Source organism: Pseudoliparis swirei, chromosome 12 (assembly GCF_029220125.1).
Source record: "Pseudoliparis swirei isolate HS2019 ecotype Mariana Trench chromosome 12, NWPU_hadal_v1, whole genome shotgun sequence".
Lineage (NCBI taxonomy): Eukaryota > Metazoa > Chordata > Actinopteri > Perciformes > Liparidae > Pseudoliparis > Pseudoliparis swirei.
In genome coordinates, this window is record NC_079399.1 from 21,122,414 (window position 1) to 21,133,154 (window position 10,741).

A 10,741-nucleotide genomic window follows, 5' to 3' on the forward strand; every position below is an offset into this window, starting at 1 on the left:
ACAGACCAACTGACAGATTCCACCGAAATGTAAAAAAATTATATTAAAATAAAAAAATATATTCTCCCCTTATCACTAGGGTTGGGTACCGGAAACCGGTGCCAATGTGGCACAGCCGGTATTACCCGGACCGAAACGCAACGCACATTTCGGTGCTTCTTTCCGGTGCCTGAGCCGATTAAAATTGAAAAAAACTATTGTTGTGAACTTCTCAGGTGACTCCGCCCTGTCAGCAGGTTGCGATAGCCTATCATATTTAACTTTGACAGCGGAGGCTGCGCCGTGTGTGACTACGAGTCTATAGCTTCTCTCACCAGCATAACTGTTTTCAGCTGCGCTCACATAAAAAGGGGTTTCTACCCCTCCGCTAGTCTACGAAGGCGATAACACAATGTACCATTAGAGCACTGGAGATGGGCCGCTACACTATGTAGAGACTTCATTAAACACCAGAGAATAGCCATTTACCATAATTACAATGTATAAAGTGTATTTATGATTAATTTAATGTCATCTTCATTGAAAAAAACATGCTTTGAAAAATAAGGACATTTCTAAAGGTTTTTTCTTCTTCTAATTGATCCCAAACTCTTGAACGGTAGTGTTTAAACACGCAATCACACGCACACTTAAATCAACATCTGACCAGACATGGGTACATTTTGAGCACTCAATATGGCAGAAAGAGTGTAAGTGGGTAAGGAGAGGGGGCGAGGGGGGTTTGGGCGCCTTCTGTAGCAAAGAGCTACAACAGAAGCTGTTTTTTTTGTATTTGCCACGTGTTCATGTTTCCATTTCTCCGCAGGCAAATATTTTCACCACAACGACTTTGTAACCGTCCAAGATGTCATCATGAAACTTTGCTGGTGTGGAGTTAAAAGTTTGTCCTCGTAAAAGGAGCCGGAAGTAGGGGCTAGAAAGTAGGGAAGGAAACATGCAGACGTCACACTGTCGACACCACAAGATGAACACAGGAGTACTGGCTGTACTGGGGTAAATAAACATTTATTTAACATGTAACGTAATGATTCTCAGAAGAAAAATGGCATTTGGAGGTGTGTGTGTATGCATGTGTGTGTGTGTAGGTCCTCCACAGTGAGGTTAGTAAATCAGATGGTCCTGCTTCATTCATGAGGCGCAACTCCACGATGAAAGACGACAGGAACACAGCGGCCGTGCTGAGATGTCATCCAACATAGCTGCTTACACGTAAATAGAAAAAAAGAAAATACATGCGATGTCTTCATTACACGTCCTTTTTTAAAACAGAAATCAAACACTCGCTCCTGTGAAAAAAAAATTAAAATCAAGATGCCAAAGGTGCTCACTGCAGCAGCAGAGGATTTGTCATTTGTGGACACTTCATCCCTCATTACCCCCCCCACCCATCACCTCCTCCCTCTACATTTCCAAAGCAACCTACACCGACTACGTTACAGTAATACCATCAGGGACGAGATCACAATACCTGATGAGTAAAAAGGAAAAATCCCTGGATTTTTAATGAAAAAAGTATCAAAAAAAGTCCCGAGAGTAAAATACACACAGGATACGTGACGCGTCCCTAAAGGTATTAGCGTCAGCGTAGGCAGCCGGATCAATCTCGCCACGTTGCCGTCGCCCGGGCTCCCCGGTGCTCCAACGTGTCCACTGAACTCAGTCCGCTCGGTTTAGAAGGCCGCGGCCCGCGGAGCGCTTCAGTCCGTCTCCAAGGAGCCGCTGTGCGTCTCCTTGGAGACCATGAGCCGCATCAGTTTCCCGTGGAGCTTCTCGATCTTCTTCACGTCCTGGGCCTGGTCGGTCTTGTACTGTAAACACTTGGGGGGGGGGGACAAAAGACGGGGAAGACATCGTTAGACGGGTTATGAATGGAACAATTTAAAACTGTTCGGTACAGACCGTCATTCGTTATAACTAATATTTACTACGGTTAATGGGGACAAGTTTTTTGTTTTGTTTATTGTTTTATGTAAATATGTGTGTGTATTTATGTGTGTGTGTGTGTATGTATGTGTGTATATGTATGTTTGTGTATGTATATGTATGTACATGTGTATACGTATATACAGGACTGTCTCAGAAAATTAGAATATTGTGATAAAGTTCTTTATTTTCTGTAATGCAATTAAAAAAACAAAAATGTCATGCATTCTGGATTCATTACAAATCAACTGAAATATTGCAAGCCTTTTATTCTTTTAATATTGCTGATTATGGCTTACAGCTTAAGAAAACTCTAAAATCCTATCTCATCAAATTTTAATATTTCCTCAGACCAAGTAAAAAAAAAGATTTATAACAGCTGAGTGTTTGTCAAGGCTCAGGAAACCCTTGCAGGTGTTTCGAGTTAATACTTTTTCATGATATTCTAATATTTAGAGATAGGATATTTGAGTTTTCTTAAGCTGTAAGCCATAATCAGCAATATTAAAAGAATAAAAGGCTTGCAATATTTCAGTTGATTTGTAATGAATCCAGAATGCATGACATTTGTTTTTTTAATTGCATTACAGAAAATAAAGAACTTCATCACAATATTCTAATTTTCTGAGACAGTCCTGTATGTTTATGTCACAAATGACAACTTTCAATTTGCAGAACCAGAGGAGCCTGCGTGGAAATCTAAAAAGTCTTGGGAGGCGAAGAATGAACAACACATGAATTTACATGTCACGTTTATATTATCAACAAATCCATGTCTACGAGCAACTATTCATACACGCCGTCATACTCATTGACTGTGTTGTTACTCTGTAATGATTCATCTGGTCACATGACATCTATTGTTCATCTGGTCACATGACATCTATTGTTCATCTGGTCACATGACATCTATTGTTCATCTGGTCACATGACATCTATTGTTCATCTGGTCACATGACATCTATTGTTCACCTGGTCACATGTGATCTATTGTTCATGGTCACATGACATCTATTGTTCATCTGGTCACATGACATCTATTGTTCATCAGGTCACATGACATCTATTGTTCATGGTCTCATGACATCTATTGTTCATGGTCACATGACATCTGTTGTTCATCTGGTCACATGACATCTATTGTTCATCTGGTCACATGATATCTATTGTTCATCTGGTCACATGACATCTATTGTTCATGGTCATATGACATCTATTGTTCATCTGGTCACATGACATCTATTGTTCATCTAGTCACATGACATCTATTGTTCACCTGGTCACATGACATCTATTGTTCATCTGGTCACATGACATCTATTGTTCATCTGGTCACATGACATCTATTGTTCATCTGGTCACATGACATCTATTGTTCATCTGGTCACATGACATCTATTGTTCATCTGGTCACATGACATCTATTGTTCATCTGGTCACATGACATCTATTGTTCATCTGGTCACATGACATCTATTGTTCATCTGGTCACATGACATCTATTGTTCATCTGGTCACATGACATCTATTGTTCATCTGGTCACATGACATCTATTGTTCATCAGGTCACATGACATCTATTGTTCATCTGGTCACATGACATCTATTGTTCATCTGGTCACATGACATCTATTGTTCATCTGGTCACATGACATCTATTGTTCATCTGGTCACATGACATCTATTGTTCATCTGGTCACATGACATCTATTGTTCATCTGGTCACATGACATCTATTGTTCATCTGGTCACATGACATCTATTGTTCATCTGGTCACATGACATCTATTGTTCATCTGGTCACATGACATCTATTGTTCATCTGGTCACATGACATCTATTGTTCATCTGGTCACATGACATCTATTGTTCATCTGGTCACATGACATCTATTGTTCATCTGGTCACATGACATCTATTGTTCATCTGGTCACATGACATCTATTGTTCATCTGGTCACATGACATCTATTGTTCATCTGGTCACATGACATCTATTGTTCATCTGGTCACATGACATCTATTGTTCATCTGGTCACATGACATCTATTGTTCATCTGGTCACATGACATCTATTGTTCATCTGGTCACATGACATCTATTGTTCATCTGGTCACATGACATCTATTGTTCATCTGGTCACATGACATCTATTGTTCATCTGGTCACATGACATCTATTGTTCATCTGGTCACATGACATCTATTGTTCATCTGGTCACATGACATCTATTGTTCATCTGGTCACATGACATCTATTGTTCATCTGGTCACATGACATCTATTGTTCATCTGGTCACATGACATCTATTGTTCATCTGGTCACATGACATCTATTGTTCATCTGGTCACATGACATCTATTGTTCATCTGGTCACATGACATCTATTGTTCATCTGGTCACATGACATCTATTGTTCACCTGGTCACATGACATCTATTGTTCATCTGGTCACATGACATCTATTGTTCATCTGGTCACATGACATCTATTGTTCATCTGGTCACATGACATCTATTGTTCATCTGGTCACATGATATCTATTGTTCATCTGGTCACATGACATCTATTGTTCATCTGGTCACATGACATCTATTGTTCATCTGGTCACATGACATCTATTATTCATCTGGTCACATGACATCTATTATTCACCTGGTCACATGACATCTATTGTTCATCTGGTCACATGATATCTATTGTTCATCTGGTCACATGATATCTATTGTTCATCTGGTCACATGATATCTATTGTTCATCTGGTCACATGATATCTATTGTTCATCTGGTCACATGACATCTATTGTTCACCTGGTCACATGACATCTATTGTTCATCTGGTCACATGATATCTATTGTTCATCTGGTCACATGACATCTATTGTTCATCTGGTCACATGACATCTATTGTTCATCTGGTCACATGACATCTATTGTTCATCTGGTCACATGACATCTATTGTTCATCTGGTCACATGACATCTATTGTTCATCTGGTCACATGACATCTATTGTTCATCTGGTCACATGACATCTATTGTTCATCTGGTCACATGACATCTATTGTTCATCTGGTCACATGACATCTATTGTTCATCTGGTCACATGACATCTATTGTTCATCTGGTCACATGACATCTATTGTTCATCTGGTCACATGATATCTATTGTTCATCTGGTCACATGACATCTATTGTTCATCTGGTCACATGACATCTATTGTTCATCTGGTCACATGATATCTATTGTTCATCTGGTCACATGACATCTATTGTTCATCTGGTCACATGACATCTAGTGTTCATCTGGTCACATGACATCTATTGTTCATCTGGTCACATGACATCTATTGTTCTCTCCATTCTGGAAAAGGGATCCTCCTCTGTTGCTCTCCTGAAGGTTTCTTCCCCTCAAAGGGTTTTTTCTATTTCTTGGGAGTTGTTCCTGATCCGATGTGAGGTCAAAGGTCAGGGATGTCTATGTGGACAGATTGTAAAGACCTCTGAGGCAAATTTGTAATTTGTGATAATGGGCTATACAAATAAACTGAATTGAAATCAGTCCTTTTTGTCTTGGTCGATTACGATGCATTAGTCAATTAGTTGTTTTAATTATAATTTGTTCCCATGCTGAAGAACTTTTCTTTTAAAGAATCGTGGAGAAACACAAGTTCTGCGGACCGGTGGATTAAACCGACCGACCGGTCAGTCAACAAACCGGCACGACGGATCCACACGGATCCAACTCACTTACCACGGCGTTGTCGGTCACTTTGATGCAGAGGTTGCCGTCGCAGTGTCGGTACTTGAGGACCATGCGGACCTGAGGACAAGAACAGCTCCGAGTCAAGACCCGCAGCTGGCGCGACCACGTCGCTGACGAGCTGCGCGGCTAGCATGCGAAGCGACTTCTCGGGGTGTTCTCACCTTCATGGGGTCCGTCAGATACAGTCTCTCTGCCGCGCGGGCGAACTCCTCCCAAGTCTGAAAGTACGGCATGATTGTTTGTTTCTTCGAACCGAGCAAAGTCACTATTAAACCAAAGAATCGGTCTGAATCAGTCCGGGTTTGCTACCTTCAGAACACCACATCAGCACACAGCGCGAGGGCAGCCAATCAGAGGGAAGCGACCGTGAAGCCGGAACCACTTCCGGGTTTCTTTTTCAAAACAAAAGCTCGTCAGACATGAGTTCTGAATGTTGCGTGTTTTCTTAGCCAGATGAACTAATGTTGTCAGTGGATCGTGTTATACATCGTGTGTTCAATCAACAAGTTAGTATAAAAGAGACGTAGCTACACAGGAACGAATGCTTTCGTTACCACGCGTTTTCCCAATGGCTCCGAGCTTTTGTTTTGACATGATCCTTCGGCGCAGGACCGGAAGTAATCATGGACTGAATTGTGTGGGGAAATTTAAAATGTCGCCCTCTGCTGGTTGCCCCTTAGATCTGACTGAAATAAAGTGGCCTTTCCACGCTCCCTGCAACTACTCCACACATCTAAATACAGCAGATTAGTTAGAGATTATTATCCATAATCTATTTTTATTCCAGCACCTTTTGTTTAGAAAACTAGATGTGTGGTGATGAGTATTATTTATATAGCATTCTATGACAACTGTAACAACATTGTAAGTAGCATTGCTTCAGATGGTGGAAATTATATCTAGCATTGATCCGTCACAATAGTTATTTATTATGCAATCAGATTTTTGGTACATTTCAATTCAATTCAGTTCAGTTTATTTTGTATAAACCAATATAAAAAATTCAAAATTGGCTTCAGAGGGCTTTACAATCTGTACACGTACGACATCCCTGACCTTTGACCTCACATCGGATCAGGAGACGATCTGAAACAGAACTAGCTGTCAAATAGATTCAGTTGAGTAACACGTGTTACATCCTCTTGTATAAATATGGGAGTAGAGTACAACTAATACAAAACTTCTTACAAGTACAGTACAGTATCCGATGGCTGTGTAATACCATAGGTCGCACACTAGATGGCGAACACAGTTGGGGTATATATATATATATTCTTATTATTAGAATTGTATCGATCGACATTAAATAAACTCAGAAGACTGAACTCGGAGGTTTACGTCAACATCTTTATTTGAATGCTTTCCTCTCTTCCTGAGCAGATGAGAGATCAAACGACGTGTCAGCGTGTTTAGATGATCACAATAACAAGCCGGTGGGGGGGGGGGGGGGGGCACACAGCTGACGGCTGGTTCATCAACAGCTGAGTCAGTTACAGCCCCCCCCCCCCCACCCCCCACACACACACACCCAGCGTCGACTTTCAGAACAGTGAAATAAAAAGAAGGCAGCGCCTTCCCGTATGTCTTCAGACTATAAGCTGATTTTAATTATTTTGCATGAAGCAAATTTCCCGTTTGTTTGTTGTCGTTGTTGCGTTGCACTATATATACAGATTACATAGCAAGGGGGTGTGGAGTACAGTAAATAACACAACGGGTGTCGGGGGCAACCTGTGGCAGGGTCTGCAAATGTGCAAAATTAAAAAGTTGGTGCAAAACAGAAGATATTACATCATCAACGTTTCAGTATTTGTCCTTTGAGCTGCGGTCTCCTAAAACACGGTGCGGAAGTTTGGCATGAGAGCAAATAGAAGATTAATTCAGAGTGTGCATTGCAAGAGAGTTTATAGTGAAAATATATGTAAATAATAATACAATTTTAAATAATACGACTACTTTAAATAATAATACTAATAATAATCCAAGGTTACTGGAATTTGTATTTATTCTTCATTTTTTAACTTAACTTCAACATGCATATGTTGTATTATTTGCAGTCCGCTGTGGTCCGAGCTCCACATCACAGCAAGAGAGCCAACTCAGTTGTCAGGGGCAACCTGTAGGTGCTGCGTCCCACAAATGGCGTCAAATGCTGCCTTCAGGTACCGTGGGAAGAAAATTATAAAAAAAACAGCGCAGACACGAAAGACCCAAAAAAATAGTTTGTATATAAACCCAAAGTTTAGATGAGTAGTGTAGAGGGGACGGGCAGAGTATCTGTCTTTGCGTAAAGAGCCACACACATATCAAATAAATAATTCACCATTCAGTTCTGTGTTCGCCTCGCAATGACTATATCAGAATTTGGAGACAATTTTTTGCACCAAGAAGCATCCCTTCGGCTCAAGAAGCCTCGCCTCCCTCTCGGATGTGTCGTTTTCTTTGACGTGCCTCCTATAATTTAAGACTTAGCGGTGCCGCTGGTAACTTTCGTCCGTGGCTCTTCGAAGTAGGAGCTTCCAGTGCGGCCGTGAACGCAGAGCGAGTCGCAGCCAGCAGGCAGAGGCAGCAGACCGGCGGCAGACCGGCATCCGAGCCGCAGCGCGACGCATCACGGGCCCGGAGCGCGTCACAGACACGGAGAGAAAGGCTTCGGTTCTCCACGTCCCTCCTCGCAGCGTCACCAGCAAGCGGAGCCGCTCTGGACCATGTAGGACTCGACTGGTTCTTTTTCTTTCTTTTTTTTATTCATGTTCCCAAATGTTCGTTCCTTTTTAGTTTTACTTGTGCACTTTTTTTTTTACCGGATAGCCTGCCGTCGGCACCCCCTTTCATCTGGTCGCCTTGAACCGAGCGGCGAACTTTTTTTTCCGGGGGAGAACAACCGCGTCAGTACCGGGGAACTTGGTGATATATTTGGCCGCGCGGCAACACTTTCGTCATGAGGTAAGAAAGCTTCCCTAACAAAAAATGTTTTTGAAAGGAGAAACTCTATCAGAGGAGATACACGCCGGGGAGTTCCGAGCGAAACTACAACTGAGACGTTAGCGTGACATTTTACAGACATGCGCAGCCGCGATGCGCCCGAGAAGAAGAAGAAGAAGAAGACGCGGCGGCGGCACGTGGCTGGTTGTCCACGTTAAAGTGGTAAAACACGCAATACCGTCCACTCTTTATCTCGGTACCGCTCAGTGGCGGACCGGGTCCGCTGGACACGTGAGCTGCGTTTGGGGACGCGCGTGCTTTGGAATGGCGCTCGCGCGTTTCGTGCGCTGTGCTCCCCACTCACAGCGCACGAGAGGGATTCAGCGCTGGAGATACGGGGCGGCATTCATTTGATGCCACATTATGAGTGACACGCACGCACACACACACACACACACACGCACACACACACACTTGCGCGCGCGCGCTCAGGCTCTGTGTTCTGTCGGTGCTTCTCGGTCCTCAAAAGCAGCTCGTGCGCTTTTGTCAGCTGCGGGGTGTGTAATGACACGGGGGGGGGGGTGAACACACCTTCGTTAAATGCTAATGAGCACGCGCACTGACACTTTATGACACATGTCAGAGGTGTCCTGGTGCAAGGGGGGGGGGGGGGGGGGGGGGCACGGAGGTGAACCCTCTTGACACCCAGGTGTAGACTGCTCTGAAAGGCCATCTGCAGTGTGTGTGTGTGTGTGTGTGTGAGTGTGTGTGTGTGTGTGTGTGTGTGTGTGTGTGTGTGTGTGTGTGTGTGTGTGTGTGTGTGTGTGTGTGTGTGTGTGTGTGTGTGTGTGTGTGTGTGTGTGTGTGTGTGTGTGTGTGTGTGTGTGTGTGTGTGTGTGTGTGGTCTCTTTTGAATGGTGAGAGTGATCCACTTTTATTGAAGATGGAACAATTTGACTTCATCCTTTCTTGTTCTGCTCTTTGGATTCTATCGTATGATGCATTTCTTTTTTTGGGGTGTCGTATAACATTCTTGTTCCCTCTCTGTGTTTATGTTGCCACTACGGTCTATAAATGCCCTGGTTTTTAATGAGAGAATGCCCCCCCCCCCCATGTTCAGGAATGTGTCCTCGGTTGCTGATGAAGCTGTTGTTTCTTTTTGTTGTTTTTTGTTCCTTGAATCCCCTCGACATGTCCGACGCGGAGCAGCAGCTTTAGATTCGGAGGGTTCAAATGTACGAGCAGCTTCTATGGACGTGTCGGACCTCGTCCCCGTGCCTTCCTCCCATCTCCAATCACACACTGTGTGTGTGTGTGTGTGTGTGTGTGTGAGACACGCCGTGTGCGATGGCCACTCCCCCCCTTTAAGAAAGCCCCTAATTGAATCCAGCTGTTGGAATCCCTCCGTTCTGCGTTTAACAAAAGCGCCGGTTGTTTCAAAGAGATCGTGTCCATGTCCCAGAATGGAAACCACACAAACTATTCCTGATACCGAGAAAAGAAAAAGAAAGTCAAACAACGTACTTACAAACGCGCTCTGGAGCGCGTCGCTCCTCGGCAGCAGGGACGCCGGCGCCGTTGTTTACGAGAGCTTTTTAAGAGCTGCCGTCATTCGACGGGAGACGTGAGCGTCCTGCGGAGATGCATTGCTGTGTTGGCGGGGTGCAACAGCTGTGTGTGTGTGTGTGTGTGTGTGTGTGTGTGTGTGTGTGCAGTGAGTGGCGGCCCCAGCTGCTCAGAGCTGACTCATGCAGGACGCTTGTGGCGTTCGTGGGCCGCGAGCTCCGAGGTCTGAAGCGTCACGCGGTGTCTTTGCATTCTCTCCGCTGACCACCAGGGGGCGACTCCTCTGGCTGTATTGAAGCCTATGAGGAAATAACTCGACTTCTTTATTGATTTCCCCCCTCGTAAACAGTGTAAACATGAGTTCATGTCTCAGTCTCTAGTTTCAAGTCTTCTTCTATAGAGCGTGATGTCCGTTCAACATGAAGCAGGCATGCTTCAGGGCGGGGCCACGAGGTGATTGCAAAAGCCGAACCAGATGAAAACCATTAGAGAAGTAATTGTCCTCTTCCCGTTGGCATTCAGCCAAGGTGGAACTAATTGAAACCCCTAAAGCACGCGTTTCA

The 10,741-nt window shown here is 43.7% G+C and overlaps 1 protein-coding gene across 1 annotated transcript; it reads right to left on the reverse strand.

Annotated features, from left to right (window-relative positions):
• Window positions 1-984: 984 nt before the first annotated feature.
• On the reverse strand, window positions 985-6,037 carry srp9 (signal recognition particle 9). Its single transcript, XM_056427861.1, has 3 exons — window positions 5,849-6,037; window positions 5,676-5,744; window positions 985-1,817 (listed from the first exon to the last, which is right to left on the reverse strand). The coding sequence occupies exons 1-3, from the start codon at window positions 5,918-5,920 to the stop codon at window positions 1,698-1,700; spliced, it is 261 nt and encodes an 86-aa protein (XP_056283836.1). The 5' UTR covers window positions 5,921-6,037; the 3' UTR covers window positions 985-1,697.
• Between the last annotated feature and the right edge of the window lie 4,704 nt (window positions 6,038-10,741).

Bases quoted from the DNA above. Each gene is read 5' to 3' on its own strand.
- srp9 (XM_056427861.1), bottom strand. From the start codon at position 5,920: ATGCCGTACTTTCAGACTTGGGAGGAGTTCGCCCGCGCGGCAGAGAGA. The intron at 5,745-5,848 runs GTGAGAACACCC...TCTTGTCCTCAG, and splicing joins ATCTGACGGACCCCATGAAG to GTCCGCATGGTCCTCAAGTA. The intron at 1,818-5,675 runs GTAAGTGAGTTG...CCCCCCCCCAAG, and splicing joins AAGTGACCGACAACGCCGTG to TGTTTACAGTACAAGACCGA.